Source organism: Salvelinus sp. IW2-2015, linkage group LG13 (genome assembly GCF_002910315.2).
Source record: "Salvelinus sp. IW2-2015 linkage group LG13, ASM291031v2, whole genome shotgun sequence".
NCBI lineage: Eukaryota > Metazoa > Chordata > Actinopteri > Salmoniformes > Salmonidae > Salvelinus > Salvelinus sp. IW2-2015.
Genome location: NC_036853.1, coordinates 3,123,007 through 3,143,649, shown reverse-complemented (window position 1 = coordinate 3,143,649; position 20,643 = coordinate 3,123,007). Strand labels below are relative to the sequence as shown.

Here is a 20,643-nt window from a genome sequence, read left to right as displayed (position 1 = left end):
GTTGCAGTGATTTTATATACACACAGCTTCTAAGAACATATACATAAGGTTTACATACCAAATGTCATGGTCCCATGTCCATTGGTTCAGTTCGTATAKCCCTGGTGTGATATGGTGCTATCAAGTGTTGTAGCATGGCTTGAAAGCAGCAACTAATCATTCTCAAATTCATTAGAGGCTAATTCAATGAATCTATTTACCAAATCTGGAGTCATTCTGATTTATGGTTCATGAGAAGAAGATTTTTAAAGCATTTTTAGCATTAGCAAATGTGCTAATGTGCACCTATAGGTACAGTGCGGACATATTTGAATGCAGAAACAATTCTTTCCATTAAAGACTGATGTAAAAGTCTAAATACAAAATCTGGAGTGAATCTGGCATATGGTTCATGAGTAGAAGATGATTGCAGATGATTTTAAGCATTAGCTTTACACATGCAAAGAATGAGTTGTTAATAGTTTCCTTGTTTATAAAATATAAATAACAAATTCATTAAGGTACATCTTAGGCACGTCCATGATAGCGATGACAAGTTTCAAGTTGATAAGCCACTGTGGAGTGGATTTACAGTTGTTTAAATGGACATGTAAAATCTGATGTTTGATTTGTCAATAACCATCTTTTGACCGATCCGTTAGCTTACTAAGTTAAGACATGTACATGACCTTATATTCCACATTTGAAGTCATTTGGTCCTATGGTTCATGAGAAGAAGATGTTTTACATTTTTCATAGGCTATTTTAGCATAGTAGTGCTAATATGCATCTACTGGTATAGTGTAGCCATCTTTGAATGCATCAACGTTATTTTCTCAAACTCTTAAGGGACTGTTGTGATGAGTCCAAAGACCAAATTTGGAGTGAATCTGACTTTTAGTCCATGAGAATAATATTTTTGGGGATTATTTAAAAAATAGTCAAAAAAGTGAATTGTTAATTGTTTCTTTATTTCTTAAGATATCAATGCATAATTCAACATGGCTCATCGTGGTAATCTTCGATTACCCTAAAAAGTTTCAAGTTGATCTGCCATTTTGGAGTGGATTTAAATGTACACGTAAAATCGGATTTTCTGATTTATCATTAACTCAGCCATCTCTTAATCAATCCCTTAGCCTTTTCAAGCTAAGTTAAGAGATGTACAATGGGCCTACATACCACATTTGTTCAGCATGAGGAAAGACACCTACATACAAAGTTTCAAGTCTCTAGGTCAAATGGGGCAACGGACATGAGGGTTTAAGTGAGACTGCTTATAACATCAGCACCTATAGGCCAATCGGTGCCATTCTTTTGACCAAGTTACTCACAGCCTCTAGTTTCTGTGGGTTTCGCTGTGAACCACTAATTAGAAAAGTAGATAGATGCTACTGTAATTTATTACGTTACATTTGATCAAATTGAAAAGACAACTAATGCAGACATAAACAGCAATCATCAACCCACATGACATGTTTTCTTGGGTGAAAATAAAGCTCCAGCCCCAATTACAGTTTAGTAGTAAAATGCATCAAATCTGTTTCACATTTCAAAATCACACTCTGTTTTGTGTGCCTTTCACATTACAAAAGGTTTACTGGGCCAAGTTCAGGTGGGAAGCATGCCACATCGCAACAGGCACAGGAGTGTGGCACCACAGAATCTGTGTTGGGCGCAAAGTATATTGCTATAAATCTCATTCTCAGCAGCACAATCAAACAAGATTTAGTTTTTTATAAAGTCCTCTGCTTCAGCCCTCTGGGCATTTCTGTCCCTTCTCCTGGTGTTTATGTGAAGCACACACTGTCCTGAACAGCCTGTTAGGAGTAAACACTGTGCGTCAGCAGCAAGGGGAGGGGTTAGGAAATCAAGTGAATGTTTACCTGGGACTTGGTACTTACTGCCCACCTTTTCATGACCCAACCCTAAAACGGCAGCCTCCATTGTTGCAAATGTTCCGTAAAGTAGGCCATACTCTAGAGTTGCCCACTTACTTTGACCTTCTCACAAGGTCCCACGTTAAACAAACAACAACTTATAAGGCTTTTTTTTTATAGCATTCATGAAGTCTTTCTAAGCACTGCATAGATGCTGCACAAATMATTTATAAACCAAATCATGCTATTTATAGTGATATAAAACATGGTGTCCCAAACTCACCATCAAGTTTTGATTATTTGAATCAGCTGTGTAGTGCTAGGGTGAGGACGAGTTTGTAAAAATCTGATATAAAAGGTCTTACATCTCATGCTTTGCCAAATGTGTCATAACCCTTTTGCCATTCTTTTATAGAAAGAAATGTCCTTATGAAAGGTTTCTGAATCATCTCGACATGTAAAAAGGAATATATGAGCAATAATAAGTATTATAATTATTATATTATTAATAAGTTGATTGCAATTACTATTATCCATCTATTATTAAACAGTTATGCAAGGCTGTAGCACTATGACAGTGCTTGGTGTGACAGCATTATGTAACATTATTTCAGACAGCAGCCTAATTTAAAAAGCAACTCAGGAAAGCGCATTACCTCAATAGACAGTCTGTTTGTCTGTGTGTGAGAGAGAGACACACGTATAAATATAGACTAATAACCATGCTTAACAAAGATCATGCACGCATGATCACGATCACACACAGCTGATCGTGATGATATCATTAGCCACATGTACGTCTTATTGAATAAGAAAAAGGCAATCTTTCCAAATCATATTCAACCAACTGTGTGGACTCAGACATGTTAAAGTACCACCAAATCATGTGTATTTAGTGAGAAACTCATCACATTCCACCTTATCAACTGATCACATTGGCTGGCAATACTTTGCATATTGTCAAGGTTCAGTTATGTAAAATATGAGGAGATGCATCTTAAGAAAGCAACATAAAATGTCCGTTCAATGATTCTGAAATCAGAATGACTAAGCATCATTTTATCCCCTTGGACTGTGGGGCTCCTACGTAATAATAATAATAATTTGGTGGGTGCTTATATTTGTTTTATATTGTTTTTCCATATTCCAACTCTCCCTGAGACACCCTCGGAGAGTGGGGTCACGGCCAGTGTCTGCCATTATCAACAGCAACCTTTCACACCTGTACATGTGTGTGGTGTGAAATGGATGTGTTTTTTGTATATCCCACATTCACACTCCCCCTGAGACACCCTCGGAGAGTGGGRTCACCACCAGGGGTCAGCCCTTATTGACGGCTTTGATACTGTATCTACAGTTTATTACAGTAGGTGGTCTGTAATATGAAACACATCATTTTACTTGCCACAGAGCTGCCTGTAAGCTGATGTCAAATTCACAGTAACCCCATTACAGTGTACATGATTCCATAGGTTACATGACTTGGGAAATAGTGCAAATGTTTGAAACATGCGACATGTCACATGAAAGAGATGCACACTCACAACMGCATTCCAAAGTTCCACACTTGATCACAAGAGCCGCACATTTCAATTAAAAATGGAAATCCTAAACAAAGGTTAAACTTCTGTACATAGCTGAGCTTTTCAAGCATGACCTCCAAGATCAAAGCTCCTGCACCTAATTATAGCAGCCATATCAACAGTGACGTTTATATAATAGCAAGTTGTTGAGATAAGTTGTCCTAGTCGCCTCTGATCTTGCACTTTTAAAACCACTTGCCCTTGAGAACACTAATTGGTTATCTCAATTTATATAGAGCGACTGTATAACAAAAGTGACACACACAATAAACATTACTCAAGGTTGAGTCCAATCAGGGGTGGGTAATATTGACTTCTCAACAGATTAAATAAAGGAATTTACAGCCATATTTATGATTTTAGTTTGAAATCTAAAATTTTACCACAAAATAAAGCTACACTGAACAAAAATATAAATGCAACAAGTATCAATTTCAAAGATTTGACTGAGTTACAGGTCATATAACAAAATATGTCAATTTAAATAAATCCATAAGGCCCTAATCTATGGATTTCACATGATTGGGAATACAAATATGCATCTGTTGGTCACAGATACCTTTWAAAAAAAGATAGGGGAGTGGAATAGAAAACCAGTCAGTACCTCACGTGGCGCGACACATCTCCTTCGTATAGAGTTGATCAGGCTGTTGATTGTGGCCTATGGAATGTTGTCCCACTCCTCTTCAATTGCGATGCGAAGTTGCTGGATATTGGCAGGAACTGGAACACGCTGTTGTACACATCAATCATGAGCATCCCAAACATGCTCAATTGGTGACATGTCTGGTGAGCATGCAGGCTATGGAATTGTGTACAGATCCTTGCGACATGGGGCTGCGCATTATCATGCTGAAACATGAGGTGATGGCGGCGGACGAATGGCACGACAATGGGCCTCAGGGTCTCGTCACGGTATCTCTGTGCATTCAAATTGCCATCGATAAAATGCAACTGTGTTTGTTGTCTGTAGCTATTGCCTGCCAATCCCATAGTCCCCACCTCCACCAAGAGGTACTATGTTCACAACATAGACATCAACAAACACCTCGCCCACACGACGCCATACACGCTGTCTGTCATCTGCCCGGTACAGTTGAAACTGGGAGTCATCTGTGAAGAGCACACTTCTACAGCATGCCATTGGCCATCGACGGTGAGCCTTTCCCACTGGAGTTGGTTACGACGTGGAACTGCAGTCAGGTCAAGACCCTGGTGAAGATGACGAGCACGCACATGAGCTTCCATGAAATGGTTTCTGTTGTGCAAACCCACAGTTTCATCAGCTGTCTGGGTGGCTGGTGTCAGACGATCCCGCAGGTGAAAAAGCCAGATGTAGAGGTCCTGGGCTGTGGATGTAGAGGTCCACGATGTTGTGGGTGATGATGGTAGAGAAATTAACATTCAGTTATCTGGTAACAGCTCTGGTGGACATTCCTGCAGTCAGCATGCCAATTGCACGCACCATAAAAACTTGAGACATCTGTGGCATTGTGTTGTGTGACAAAATTGCACATTTTAGAGTGGCCAATATTGTCCCCAGCACAAGGTGCACCTGTGTAATCAGCTTCTTGATATGCCACACCTGTAAGGTAGACGGACTATCTAGGTAAATGAGAAATGCTCACTAACAGGGATGTAAACAAATTTGTGCACAGAGAAATAAAATAAAAATTTGCGTATGGAGAATTTCCCGGGATCTTTCATTTCAGCTCATGAAATTAAAAATATTGGACCAACACTTTACATGTTGCGTCTATATTTTTGTTCAGTATAGTTTGTTTTGAAACCTGTTTGGCAGTGTGTCTTGAGAAGTTTTGGTGTTAAAATGTAGAATATATTTTCTGGATTTATGCATTATAACAAATGCATAATCGGAAAGTATTTCAGAGGATGAATAACACACACCAATTAATAAGTCTGCAGAGGAAGGAAGGTTTGCTCAATCCAAGAGTACAACAAATTGATTACAGCATTACCCCCAAAATGGAGGAGGCAGGTGGCAGCGGGAGGAGGTAGGGAACTGGTCTGTCTGCCCAATATAAAGGATCAAAATTGGTGGAGGAATAAAACTAGCATAAATAGGAAAATATACCAATTTCATTTGAGGACCAGGATGTTGACAACTGTGCCATACAAATTGCAAAATAGTTGGGAAGAGATTTTGATGTACCGATTCCATGGTATGAGTATGAGTTGATATATAAAACAACGCAAAATTCATGACTTCGTGCTTTTCAGCTAAAATTATTATATAGAATTCTTGCCAACAACAAAATGTTGAATATTTGGGGCATAGAATCATCGAAGCTCTGCAGATTTTGTTGTGAGGATACAGAATCAATAGACCATTTATTTTGGTATTGCCCTCAGGTAGCCTGTTTCTGGTTTCAGGTTCAGGAATGGCTGAAAATGCATAGCATTGATCTAAAATTGACCGTAGAAATAGTACTGTTAGGAGATCTGAAGAGACCGGGTCAGTCATTTACTAATATACTAATACTCTTAGTTAAAGTATTTATCTTCAACTCGCAATCTGTGGATTCTATTCGATTAGATAGATTGAAATTGTACGTTAAACATCACAGCATAGTTGAAAGATATGTGTTGCGTAGAAACCTGAAGTGGGTGGCCAGCAGAGATAGATGGGATGGGCTGAGGGAAGCTGAGGGTTAGGATGTGGAATTGAAGACAAGTGGGAGTGGAGTTGCTGTGTGGGAGATAGAATGATGGTCAAAGATAAAAGTTTTTTTTTTAAATAAAAAAAAAWATATATATTAAAACATAATAAAAAGTCCGTTTGAATGACACTGAGGGGCAGAGTTTTTCAACTAATGCCGGTTTGCCTGAGGCTGATGCCGTGCAGGTGTTTGTACACATGCATATACACACACTCTCATTCAAATAAACACATACAAGAACACACACATACATGTAATAGTGCCAGACATATACACAAACATATACAGTTGACAAAGCTGTTATGATTTTAATTGTCCTTGATGTCCTTTGTTTTAAATGTATAATTATTATTTWTTTTTTTGCTTTGTTGTTTGCTGTTTTCTTCTGTCTTTTCCTTTCTTCTCTTCAGTTCATTCTCTTGGTTGTTGGTGCAGTGGGGGGTTCTTGGCGGTGGGGAATATAATTAGTTGTATTTTTTATTTTTCTTCTTGGGGGGGACTATGGGAGGGGTCTCGAATGGTTGAGGGACAGCTATTGGGGTACTGTGGGGGGATCTTGGAGGGTTCGGGTTCACGTTTTTTACCCTGGTGGTAGATTTGTCAACGTGCCCTTGAGCAGTGCATTGACCCTGGATGCTTCTGTGTGTCGCTCTGAATGGGAATCTGTTGGATGACTGGTATGATGTAGTTGTTGAGCGGCTTCACTGCAAGCATATTGTATGTTTCGGATATTCAATAAATACATTTAAAAAATATATACAGTGGGGAGAACAAGTATTTGATACCACTGCCGATTTTGCAGGTTTCCTACTTACAAAGCATGTAGAGGTCTGTAATTTTTATCATAGGTACACTTCAACTATGAGAGACGGAATCTAAAACAAAAATCCAGAAAATCACATTGTATGATTTTTAAGTAATTAATTTGCATTTTATTGCATGACATAAGTATTTGATACATCAGAAAAGCAGAACTTAATATTTGGTACAGAAACCTTTGTTTGCAATTACAGAGATCATACGTTTCCTGTAGTTCTTGACTAGGTTTGCACACACTGCAGCAGGGATTTTGGCCCACTCCTCCCTACAGATCTTCTCCAGATCCTTCAGGTTTCGGGGCTGTCGCTGGGCAATACGGACTTTCAGCTCCCTCCAAAGATTTCTATTGGGTTCAGGTCTGGAGACTGGCTAGGCCACTCCAGGCCTTGAGATGCTTCTTACGGAGCCACTCCTTAGTTGCCATGGCTGTGTGCTTCGTGTCGTTGTCATGCTGGAAGACCCAGCCACGACCCATCTTCAATGCTCTTACTGAGGGAAGGAGGTTGTTGGCCAAGATCTCGCGATACATGGCCCCATCCATCCTCCCCTCAATACGGTGCAGTCGTCCTGTCCCCTTTGCAGAAAAGCATCCCCAAAGAATGATGTTTCCACCTCCATGCTTCACGGTTGGGATGGTGTTCTTGGGGTTGTACTCATACTTCTTCTTCCTCCAAACACGGCGAGTGGAGTTAGACCAAAAAGCTCTATTTTTGTCTCATCAGACCACATGACCTCTCCCATTCCTCCTCTGGATCATCCAGATGGTCATTGGCAAACTTCAGACGCCTGGACATGCACTGGCTTAAGCAGGGGACCTTGCGCCTGCAGGATTTAATCCATGACGGCGTAGTGTGTTACTAATGGTTTCTTTTAGACTTGTGTCCCAGCTCTCTTCAGGTCATTGACCAGGTCCTGCCGTGTAGTTCTGGGCTGATCCCTTACCTTCCTCATGATCATTGATGCCCCACGAGGTGAAATCTTGCATGGAGCCCCAGACCGAGGTGATGACCGTCATCTTGAACTTCTTCCATTTTCTAATAATTGCGCCAACAGTTGTTTCTTTCTCACCAAGCTGCTTGCCTATTGTCCTGTAGCCCATCCCAGCCTTGTGCAGGTCTACAATTTTATCCCTGATGTCCTTACACAGCTCTCTGGTCTTGGCCATTGTGGAGAGGTTGGAATCTGTTTGATTGAGTGTGTGAACAGGTGTCTTTTATACAGGTAACGAGTTCAACAGGTGCAGTTAATACAGGTAATGAGTGGAGAACAGGAGGCTTCTTAAAGAAAAACTAACAGGTCTGTGAGAGCCGGAATTCTACTGGTTGGTAGGTGATCAAATTACTTATGTCATGCAATAAAATGCAAATTAATTATTTAAAAATCATACAATGTGATTTTCTGGATTTTTGTTTTAGATTCCGTCTCTCACAGTTGAAGTGTACCTATGATAAAAATTACAGACCTCTACATGCTTTGTAAGTAGGAAAACCTGCAAAATCGGCAGTGTATCAAATACTTGTTCTCCCCACTGTATATATATATATATATATTTAAAAAAAATAATAATAATAAGTCTGCAGAGGATAACAATTATCTGCTCTATAACTCTCTATGTTAAGCATTAACACATTTTGCTATTCATTAAGACAAAGTCCTCAAAGACCCACATCTGCCATGTAACAATTAATAAAAAAATTGCATCATAGACCTTGACTTATCTTAGACTTGCCCCCCCCCACACACAGGAACAAACTGTGGCACGTCCTCCAGACAGATGATGGGGGAACGGGATCCATCAGGGAAATTCACTACACAGTGCATCATGGCACATGGTTGGCTGATCCTCTTGCTTTCTATGGGGGACTGAAACCACAAGAATATTGCAGAAAGACTATCTGGTTCATCAAAATAGGTTGCAATATAGTACATGTTAAAATTGTCTTTGTAGTCTTGACAAAAATTCCAACACACAGTGACCACTTTATTATCCACTTAGCTCACACAGACATAGGAAAACAGTGCTTTGGCATAAATAGTCAAGTGTTACATTGAGTGGGAGTTCATTAATTGGGGGTATTCTATAATTGGATAAACATTGACATACTATGAATATTAGTACACACTGCCTATTATCATTTTAGCTTCCTCTATAGACAATTATTTGCACTGACAGCAGTGGTGGAAAAAGTACCCAATTGTCATACTTGAGTAAAAGTAAAGATACCTTAATAGAAAGTTACTCAAATAAAAGTCAACCAGTAAAATACTACTTGAGGAAAAGTCTAAGAATATTTGGTTTTAAATATACATAAGTATCAAAAATAAATGTAATTGCTCAAATATACTTAAGTATAAAAAGTACAAGTACAAATCATTTCAAATGACCTATATGAAGCAAACCAGACGGCACAATTTTTATTTATCGGTAGCCAGGGGGACTCTCCAACACTCAGACATAATTTACAAATCAAGCATTTGTGTTCAGTGAGTCCACCAGATCAGAGGAAGTAGGGATGACCAGGATTGTTCTCTTGATAAGTGCGGGAATTGGACCATTTTCCTGTACTGCTAAGCATTGGAAATGTAACGAGTTTTGGTTGTCAGGGAAAATGTATGGAGTAAAAAGTAAATTATTTTCTTTAGGAATGTAGTGAAGTAAAAGTTGTCAAAAATAGAAATAGTAAAGTACAGATACCACAATAAAACTACTTGAGTAGTACTTTACAGTATTTTTACTTAAGTACTTTGCACCACTGACTGACTGAAGCAATACAATCCTGTTAGGGATTTTCTTCTTACAGTATCAACATTTTAGGGAAAGAGGACATTTTGATGGACAATTGAATTAATGCCATGGAAAATGGAAAATACATCTACTAATTAACTTTACATATGCTTTATTATGATCTATTTCCAAAGTTCAAGTGAGAAGGTGGGGAAAATACATTCCCGCAACATAGGCCCGCAGTTAAATTAATATTCCTGTTTATTCTATTCTTGGTCACCAACATATTATGGTTTCTGTGCCGGAAATAGGATTGGCTCAATTGGACTGGACACAAATCAGTCCTCTATTTCCTTACCCCAATGAAGTTGAAATGTAAAATGGTTACGATAATGGTTAAGGTTAGGGTTAGGTAAAGGGGTTATAGTTAAGATTTAGGGTAGGATTTAGGGTAGGGAACGTCCCAAGGAAGGTCCCAAGGAACCCGGATAGAATGAACCATTTCTCATGGAACAATGCACTACTCAGTCACAAGATCCTTGGGCGTCTCATGGGCTTACTACAGGAAAATAGTGCATGTCTTTTAAATACATTTTAGAATTGAGTTTGAGTCTATATTTGTCAACTCATCAAGGTTTAGATTTGTTGAAACAATCGTGAGGTCTTTGAAATCGGATAAATTAATACTCTAATTTGAAGAAAAAACAAGGAGGCGGAGGGATCTACGCTACTCCCTTTACGTGTAATAATATTGGTTTTAAAGAGTAGCTTCGACCTCGTTACAGCCAGAGATTACAGAGTGCGCGGGGAGAATCATCCAGCACATCTCGAAGTGGCCGACTGGTACTTTTTTAACGCTCACAATAACACATGTGCGCAGAAGRAAGCATTTTCTGGATTTTGATCTGAAGGGAAGAACAACATATTATTTGTTGGAATACTACTTTTCAACGTTATTCTCGCTGTGAAATTAAAGACTGATCTGCGTTTTATTTTTGGCATTTCGTTGTCCTCGTGCTCAATTGGACATCATTTTCAGAACCTGAATTTGGAGTTTATTTTTGGGGACGAGTAATAATGTTACTGTCCAAATTTGGCTCATTTTCACATATTTGCAGCACGTCCAACATGGATTTGCCAGTGAAAATACAGCTTCAGCAAGGTATGGGATTTCCCTACGTAATTATGTGATATTAGGTTATTTCCTATAACGTTACAGTTCAGTTGGACCCACGTGATATGAACCGACTGCGTCAATAATTGGGCATTAGTGGTAGCTATTAATGTAGGCTATTACATGGAATGTTTTCCAATATAGTTTTGTGAATATTTGATATGTCAGGCATTGGAGGATTTGCCGGCAAGTCTGACCTTAAATCTGGAGCCATTTTGAAACCCTCGTGCTGGAGCGCATTTTGTGCCTGAAGGTTGTTTGAGATTGCAACTACATTTTTTTCTCTTTTAATTTAATTAACAGTGAAGGTGGAGAAGGAGCCATTCGATAAAATATACCAAGTGGGATCTGTACTAGGAAGCGGGGGATTCGGTACGGTCTACGCCGGTAGTAGGATTTCAGACTGTTTGCCGGTAATTGGAACATTTTTAAACTGCTTTGTTTTGATCGCACCACATGGCAGCAATGTTCGCTGCGACCACACTGATGCGGTTCTCATGATCACTATTCCTTTTCTATTTCAGGTTGCTGTAAAACATGTAGCTAAAGAGAGAGTTACGGAATGGGGTACCCTTGTAAGTATTATAGCCTACACGTTTTTGTAGTATGTGCTATTTATTTTAGGTTATTCCTGCAAATTGTTTGGGTTTACATTGTAACCATATACTATTGTTTCATTTTAAAGAATGGTTCATTGGTGCCTCTGGAGATTCTGCTCTTGAAAAAGGTGGGAACCACTTTCCGAGGCGTTATAAAGCTGATTGATTGGTACGAGCGACCCGATGGCTGGTTAATAATCATGGAACGACCGGAGACTGTCAAGGATTTGTTTGACTATATAACCGAGAAAGGGGCTTTGGAGGAAGACACAGCGCGTGGATTTTTCCGTCAGGTCTTGGAAGCGGTACGACATTGCTACAATTGTGGAGTGGTCCATAGGGACATCAAAGATGAGAACCTGCTCGTGGATCTACGTAGCGGAGAACTCAAGCTCATTGACTTTGGTTCGGGGGCGATTCTCAAGGACACCGTTTATACAGACTTTGACGGTAGGTCCATGACGTGTGTTCCTCGACTTGCTGCAGTTTAACACATACAGGCTACTTTGTTTCCCCCGCTGGCGGATAATGTAGTCATTTGACGAATATAGGCCATTGGAATTACCTTAATTCACATCCAAAGCAACCTGTATAGTGATGCAGCTTTTTCTCACACCTTGCTTATAGCCTATCCGTCTATTGAGGCCACATTTTAACGTTAATGGTCCCGTATCTTTTTTTGTAAGGCTATGGACATATCTATTGTAAATCCTAGTTCAATTGAATTTCATACTTTGTTAAACTAAATGTTAATAACAATGTGTAACATTGCCTGTAGATTCATAGAATGGGAATATACACATTGTTGCACTTTTTTAATGATTGACTGTTTTAAAAATGGCCAGCTGCCATTTAACATCTGTTTGTTGTGAAACCTGAGTCTTGGATGCACCTGAAGGCCCACATCACGCATTCCAGTTTTTGTTTGGTGTCCAAGTCAATAGAGACCTTGCGGGGGTCACGCTAAGGAGGAAAGGGGTTCTTTGTTATGGGGTGGAAGTGTAGGATGCTATAGTGCAGTATTTAGTCTTCCCCCTAGTATTTTCTGGTCTGTATTTGCAGACAGTGTAGACACTGGGGGGGGGGGCTCGCTGGTGGTTTTTCTATGGGAAGATCTCAATTGCATACTCCGAGTCCTCTCTCCACTCCCATCCTCTCTCCTTCTCAACCCCATTGGAGGAGAAGGTCAGGGGGGCGGGACCTCTGGCTTTCTCATCCAATGGGTTTTGAGAAGGAGATGAGGCATATGCAATTGAGATCTTCTCAAGGGCTGTCAGCTGACAGAGCTCCTTTATGGTGTTGCAGTCTGGTTCACATCCAAGGGTGGGTTTATGACACACAAGTGCACTGTCGGCCTATGTCTTTCAGTTTTAGGTTCAAATATTAGTACCACTTTCTGAAATGTTAAATTGTATTTGTATTTTCCCCCCTTTTCAGGCACGAGGGTATACAGTCCGCCAGAGTGGATCCGATTCCATAGGTATCACGGTCGGTCTGCAACGGTCTGGTCACTTGGCGTGCTGCTGTATGACATGGTGTGTGGCGACATACCCTTTGAACAAGACGAGGAGATCCTCGGGGGATGCCTGTTCTTCAGGAGGAAAGTATCTACTGGTACGTGTCTCACTCTATCCTTTAATTTACAGCTTATGTCTGTCAACCTGCCTGCCTGTGTTGGTCCTCTCCAGTGGGTTTCAGGTGTTAAACCTCTCCTTCTCTCTCTCCAGAGTGTCAGCAACTGATCAAGTTGTGCCTCTGCCTCAGGCCCTCTGACAGACCCACACTGGAGCAGATCTTTGACCACCAGTGGATGCGTGTCCCAATCGACGACTCAAAAACAGAGGGTTGTGACATCACCCTGCATGCAATTATCCCTGACTCCTCATCAAGCACAAACTCAAGCAAAGAGAGCCTCTGATTGGGCAACCTTGTTGTGTGAAGGGGACATTTTTGCAGACTTGTGGGTCCTCAGTCTCGAATAGAGCGAGTTAACAGGACTTTTCGTTGGCAACTATAATTTAAGGTTTTCCCTCTAACTCTGTCATTGTTGTTTTGAGGAAATGTTTCCTCACCTGGGAACTTGTCACTTGGGTGGTTTGACCAGCATTCTTTTATTTCAAGATTTAATTTTAGCTGGTTCATGTTCTGTAACCCCCTTATATCAGATCTCCTGGCTGCTCTTATAGAGTATGAACTCTGTTTTTGTATTTTCGTTGATTTGGAGTGCCTTTATTTTTTTGCTGCTTTGGTGTGGCTGTAGTCATATGAATCTTGTGTTGGGTTCTCTGTTGCTTGAGAAATACCTAACCAGAGTAACCCCGTCTTGCTAAGAGCCAATCCCATGACAGGACCATGTGACGCAGGATCCCGCCCACCGACATGGTGGAATACTTGAAACGCACACTCATCCACAACACAAACTTTCTGCTGCTCTTTCACTGTAAATGCCTGCACAGCTGTGTGGAAATGGGGTTTATTATCTGTTTCTCTGAATGTGTACTGAAAGCATCAAAACCTCTCTCAATGGCTTCGTAGGGTTTCATACACTTGCGTTTCTGTACCCCATCTCTGCTGACACTACACAGCACCGGGCTTGGCTGGGACCTGTGTGTGAAATGCACAATCAATGCAATATTCATCGACTTTCTTTTCTTCTTACTATTAGTATGTATATTTATGTACATTCTCCCATGTAAAATTATTTATTTGTACTAGACATTCCACACTGTGGCTATTTATTTATTTTATCAATTCATGGAAATCCCAGAAATAAAATTCTACATGGCCTTTTTTGCATTCCGGTAATTTGTCATTTAGAAAATATCACAATTGTTCTGTATTGGTTATCTATTGAAAAATATGAAAACAAATGAACTTGTGGTTGATTCAATTTTAAATCTCATKAATCCCTTCAATGAGACTGAAATGTGAGTTTAAATTCAAATGGGTGAAGTAATGGTGGGAGATTATTTTTCATACCAAAATWTCAAATAAACCTTTTGTATATTAATGAGGTCTGTGTTGTGAAGTTTGACTAGTCATACATAAACTACTCTCCAAACAATGCTCATCACAATAACATGAGCCCATACTCATGTTTTGGAATAATGTTAGCTGGTCATAGCCATTTTCCTGCTACCACATGCACAGCAATCATACTCTCTTGAGTATTGYGATCTATGAGTCATTTTCATATGATGAAGCACTGACTACAAGAATGACTAACATCTGAGTCACAAGATCCCAGGAATAGCATTGACACCAAATGTCCCAGTGATCTGATGCTGCCCCCTATGGCAGAAGTGGTTCAGTGATGCTGCCTCTTGTGGGCTCCCAGGTGGTGCAGTGGTGTAAGACACTGCAGCTCAGTGCTAGAGGCATCACTACAGACAACCTGGTTCAAATCCAGACTGTTTCACAACCGGCCGTGATTGGGAGCCCTATAGGGCGTCGCACAATTGGCCCAGCGTTGTCTGAGTTTGGCCGGTGTAGCAGTGGCGGTTCTAGACCATTTCAACTGGGGTGGCCAAGCTGGGGCCAGTTGTACTGTTAGAGGGACCAGTTACATTACTAACGGATGTAAAACAAGAACGATAGCAAAAATTTGTTCTGTAAAAATTATTTCATACTCCACATTTAGGGGGGCCACAAGAGGGTCCAAAATTGTTGTCACAGGGGCACTGCCCCCCCCAGAACCGCTAGTGCGGTGTAGGCCATCATTGTAAATAAGAGTTTGTTCTTTACTGACTTGCCTAGTTAAATAAAGGTTACAAATTAAAATTAAAAGTAACCAATGCTCAGGTTTCAGCTCCAGCAGAGAATAGATGCCTTGTTTTATTCTTGGGCGTGAGCTCCGAACAAGAATCATTTGTCAATCAACATGTCAACTGGGTAACCTTTAGGTGAATCACCTTGCTGATACATCTTCTGTAGCTCAGTTGGTAGAGCATGGTGCTTGTAATGCCAGGGTAGTGGGTTTTGATTCCTGGGACCACCTATACGTAAAATGTATGAGCAGATGACTGGAAATCACTTTGGATAAAAGCGTCTGCTAAAGGGCATATATTATTTATTATTATTGCTTAGTTGGATGCTAAACCAGGAATGGTTTTCTCTCTGGGGAAAAAAGTTTCTAACGTTAAACACAATGTATATAAGCAGCCCAATGTAGCATTCCCCCCATATGTGGCTTGACAACTGTGTCTATATTTATTTTATTTAACCTTTATTTAATTAGGCAAGTCTGCTGAGTGCCTTGGGTAATAGGGCATTGTCTCTCTGCCCTGACATGTAAATGTCCCACAGCTTCATCAAGAGGCCTTCCGTCTATATGCTATAGGCAAACATTAACACACCCAGAAAATCAAGCCCTTGTAAAGCTTAAGTTAGCAAACAGTGCCTTGCTTGTCTTTTTTCAGCACGTTTTTTCTTTATCAAAGAAYGTCACTAAGGCCTATTCAATGACCAATCAACACTAAAATAAACTAGGTGATTATAGAGTTTTACGGATTTTTGATCCTCAGATGTAGTTAACAAGTTAAACCATGTGTAATAATAGCCACAGTCACACCATCAGAAGCATGRAATGACAGTTGTCAAAATCAGTCATAACCATGTCTAGTGATGCATTCAATAAGGGGAGGCATTTGCGAATCAGTGTAGGAGAAACATCCTATCATTCCCTCTCCATATGATCAATCAGGACCTCCTCAGGGCATAATTCCTTTCTAAGCACTAAGACAGCTGATCATAGCTAAGCAACCATCATGTCATGAGGGTAGTGTCTGCCTCAACTTGCATGGGCATTCCTGCAGCTCAAAACACCAACATAAAATATTACCATTATTCCAGAGTATCTATAAGGGAATTACTTAATAATACATTAATACACACAATTTGATWTAATAATGTGTAGCATACAGGGAATGAAGTATACTGTCGTATTATTGACATACATTACACATTCTATGATTTTTTCCCCCCAAAAAAACAAGCAATCTATGTCATGTTTAGAAGGGCAAGAGTCTGATGTCACATGACGCCACAAGGCCCAGACCTCTGAGGAAGTGGTGGAAAGCTGGTCCTGCCATATAGAGAGCCTGTTGATGATGGACAGCGCATTCCACAAGAATGCTACGAGGGTGTTGTGAGTGGGTGCAAACTGACTCAAGGTCGGCAAGAATTGAAAGAGAACAGAACACTTCAGAAGCATATTAATGACTAAATAAATTACATCAAGGCATATACCTTGAGCAACAGATCAATCAGCACTATGTAMTTGCCTTTAATTCAACACAAATGGGTTGTCTTTTCCAAAGCTGTCTCCTTGCTTCCTGTTATTGCGGAGATGTTTTTGCATGGCTATCCGGAACTGTCAGCCAGCTCACAACACAGCACACTGACACATAAACACAATGTCCCCATCTCAATGTCCCAAATATCACCCTTCAAACCAGGCAGAACAAACTCTGTCCAGTAATTTAGTCATGTCACAATATGTAAATGTCTTGAGAAAAAAAAAGGGTCCTTCACCATAACTTGTGTTGGCATGCAGTACCGTTATCATAGCATATTCCAATGACCTCAAATCATTCAATTGACTACCTAATGTCTTCACTGATATTTTCAATCTCTCCCTGACCCAGTCTRTAATACCTACATGTTTCAAGTAGACCACCATAGTCCCAGTGCCCAAGAACGCCAAGGTAACCTGTCTAAATAACTATCGCACTGTTGCACTCACATCTGTAGCCATGCAATGCTTTGAAAAGCTGGTCATGGMTCACATCAACACCATCATCCCAGACATCCTGATCCCACTCCAATTTGCACTCCAAACTGCCCTTACCCACCAGGACAATGCTGTTCATTGACTACAGCTCAGTGTTAAACATCATAGTGACCTCCAAAGCTCATCACTAAGTTATGGACCCTGGGATTAAAGACCTCCCTCTGCAACTGGATCCTGGACTTCCTGACGGACCGCTCCCCAGGTGGTATGGGTAGGTAACAACACATACGCCACACTGACCCTCAACACAGGGGCCCCGGAGGGGTGCGTGCTTAGTCCCCACCTGTACTCCCTGTTCACCCACGACTGCGTGTCCRTTTACGACTCCAACACCGTCATTAAGTTTGCCAACGACACAGTGGTGGTAGGCCTGATTACCGACTTTGATGAGAGGGCCTACAGGGATGAGGTCAGAGACCTAGCAGTGTGGTGCCAGGACAACAACCTATCCCTCATCGTCAGCAAGACAAATGAGCTGATGTGAAYGCACACCCTCATTCACATCGACCGGGGCTGTAGTGGAGTGGGTCGAAAGCTTAAAGTTCTTTGGTGTCCACATCACTAAGGACCTATCATGGTCCAAACATACCAACACAGTCGTGAAGAGAGCACAAAAACACCTCTTCCACCTCAGAAGGCTGAACATATTTGGCATGGGCACTCAGATCCTCAAGAAGTTATACAGCTGCACCATCGAGAGCATGCTGACTGGCTGCATCAGTGCTTGGTATGGCAACTACTTGGCATCCGACTGCAAGGCACTACAGAGGATGGTGCGCACGGTCCAGTACATCACTGGGGCTGATCACTCCCTGCCATCCAGGACCTCTATACCAGGCGGTGTCAGAGGAAGGCCCTAAAAAATGTCAAAGACTCCAGCCACCCAGGTCATAGACTGTGCTCTCTGTTACCGCATAGCAGGTGGTACCGGAGTGCCAAATCTGGGACCAAAAGGCTCCTGAACAGCTCCTTCCCCGAAGCCATAAGACTGCTGAACAGTTAATCAAATGGCTACCCAGACTATTTGCATTGACCCCCCTTTTTTTTTCTCACTGACATTCTTGCACGGGCTCTTTGACTTTACCCACACATACTACACTGACACTCCAACACACACACACTGCTGCTACTCTGTTTATTAGCAAATTTTTTATTCATACTTTTTAACTCTCCGTTGTTCGGAAAGTGCTTGTAAGTAAGCATTTCACGGTAAAGTCTACAYCTGTTTTATTCGGCGTATGTGACAAGTAACATTTGATTTGATATTTCCAGTGACTCATGATAATTCTGTGTTCTCTCCAGCACTCTGTTCCTAATCTGGATTTATATCCTTGGTTAGATTTCATGAATAGGAATACAGCCAGAGCTGATGCTAGTGTTTATTTCTGTGGCATTAGGAGGCACCATGTGGGCATAAAAAGTGCGGTGTCACCCTGAGCAGGTGACTACCATTCTCCCTCATTTCTTGAGATCAGTAGAGCCAGCATCTTCTCTGTCATGTTCCACCAACAGTCACTGTCCAGCAGATACAGTATATCAGGCTGTTTGTGATACGTGTGTTTGTGTGTGTGTGTTGCAAAGTCTAAGGAGAAGGTTCAATGGGCATAAAACAGAAGTGTATTGACCTTAAAAGCATGGTCAAAGAGAGGTGATCTCATCATTGTTTTGCTTTATGCTCTGTTTTGGAAACAGGCTGGAAACTGTGAGTCATCCTCAGCCTTCAGTGCAGTGATGTTTTAGCATCAATGAGTAATACACCCAACCTGGATTTCGGTTTCCAAGCTGTGTAAGAGGCCACAGCCTTGAGTCAATCTCTATCAATAAAAACTGGTCTCTACCCGTCATCACTAGGCTTGTGATTTGCCTCATCGGTATGTCATCATCTCAACACGTTGACATTGAACATGGGATTCTAGGATCCTTTTAGTCATGTTTACTTTGGACCAATCCTTGTTCTGTTCATGTGTATAAGCAAGGAGAAGTTGAATGAACAAGAGAGAGGGTGGACCCAAACCCTGCAAGACCCAGTAGAAATGTAATGAACAAGAGAGAAGGTGGACCCAAACCCTGCAAGACCCAGTAGAAATTAATAACACGAGAGAAGGTGGACCCAAACCCGCAAGACCCACGTAGAAATGTAATGAACAAGAGAGAAGGTGGACCCAAACCCTGCAAGACCCAGTAGAAATGTAATTGACAAGAGAGAAGGTGGACCCAAACCCTGCAAGACCCAGTAGAAATGTAATGAACAAGAGAGAAGGTGGACCCAAACCCTGCAAGACCCAGTAGAAATGTCCATCAATGTAGTCTACAAATGGTGCACTAACCAAAAAAAACATACCTCACTGCTTCTCTAACCCTAACTAAAGGGATCACTGGTTTTCTAACCCTAACTAGCCATCATTGGTTCTCTAACCCTAACCGTAACTAGCCATCACTGGTTCTCTAACACTAAACCTAAACCTAACCATCGCTCGTCCTCTTTTTTGTTTAATTGTTCTAGAGATTTCAGCACACAAGAATGGTTGCATAACATCAATTTGGAAAGAATGGAATTTTCATTTCCTCCTGTCTTTTTGTTTGTGTGTGTGTGTGTGTGTGTGTGTGTGTGTGTGTGTGTGTGTGTGTGCCACTTACTATCCCCCCTCTGCCCCCCAACACACACACACACACACACACACACACACACACACACCACACACACACACACACACACACACACACAGCACACACACACACACACACACACACACACACACACACACAAACAAAAAGACAGGAGGAAATGAAAATTCATTCTTTCCAAATTGATGTTATGCAACCATTCTTGTGTGCTGAAATCTCTAGAACAATTAAAAAAAAAAGGGAGCGCGATGGTTAGGTTTAGGTTTAGTGTTAGAGAACCAGTGATGGCTAGTTACGGTTAGGGTTAGAGAACCAATGATGGCTAGTTAGGGTTAGAAAACCAGTGATCCCTTTAGTTAGGGTTAGAGAAGCAGTGAGGTATGTTTTTTTTGGTTAGTGCCCATTTGTAGACTACATTGATGGACATTTCTACTCGGGTCTTGCAGGGTTTGGGTCCACCTTCTCTCTTGTTCATTAACTTTCTACGTGGGTCTTGCAGGGTTTGGGTCCACCTTCTCTCTTGTTCATTAACATTTCTACTGGGTTGCAGGTTTGGGTCCACCTTCTCTCTTGTTCATTTACATTTCTTACTGGGTCTTGCAGGTTTGGGTCCACCTTCTCTCTTTGTTCATTACTTTTCTACTGGGTCTTGCAGGGTTTGGGTCCACCTTCTCTCTTGTTCATTACTTTCTACTGGGTCTTGCAGGGTTTGGGTCCACCTCTCTTTCTTGTTCATTCAACTTCTCCTTGCTTATACACATGAACAGAACAAGGATTGGTCCAAGTA

At 41.1% G+C, this 20,643-nt stretch overlaps 1 protein-coding gene across 1 annotated transcript; it reads left to right on the top strand.

Annotated features, from left to right (window-relative positions):
* The first annotated feature begins 10,453 nt into the window (after window positions 1–10,453).
* pim3 (Pim-3 proto-oncogene, serine/threonine kinase) lies at window positions 10,454–14,008 on the top strand. The gene is made up of 6 exons (XM_023998773.2): window positions 10,454–10,829; window positions 11,145–11,254; window positions 11,366–11,416; window positions 11,527–11,890; window positions 12,878–13,054; window positions 13,168–14,008. Exons 1-6 carry the CDS (start codon window positions 10,745–10,747, stop codon window positions 13,356–13,358), a joined length of 978 nt encoding a protein of 325 aa, XP_023854541.1. The 5' UTR covers window positions 10,454–10,744; the 3' UTR covers window positions 13,359–14,008.
* Window positions 14,009–20,643: the final 6,635 nt, after the last annotated feature.

Bases quoted from the DNA above. Each gene is read 5' to 3' on its own strand.
- pim3 (XM_023998773.2), top strand. From the start codon at position 10,745: ATGTTACTGTCCAAATTTGGCTCATTTTCACATATTTGCAGCACGTCC. The intron at 10,830-11,144 runs GTATGGGATTTC...TTTAATTAACAG, and splicing joins GAAAATACAGCTTCAGCAAG to TGAAGGTGGAGAAGGAGCCA. The intron at 11,417-11,526 runs GTAAGTATTATA...TTCATTTTAAAG, and splicing joins TTACGGAATGGGGTACCCTT to AATGGTTCATTGGTGCCTCT.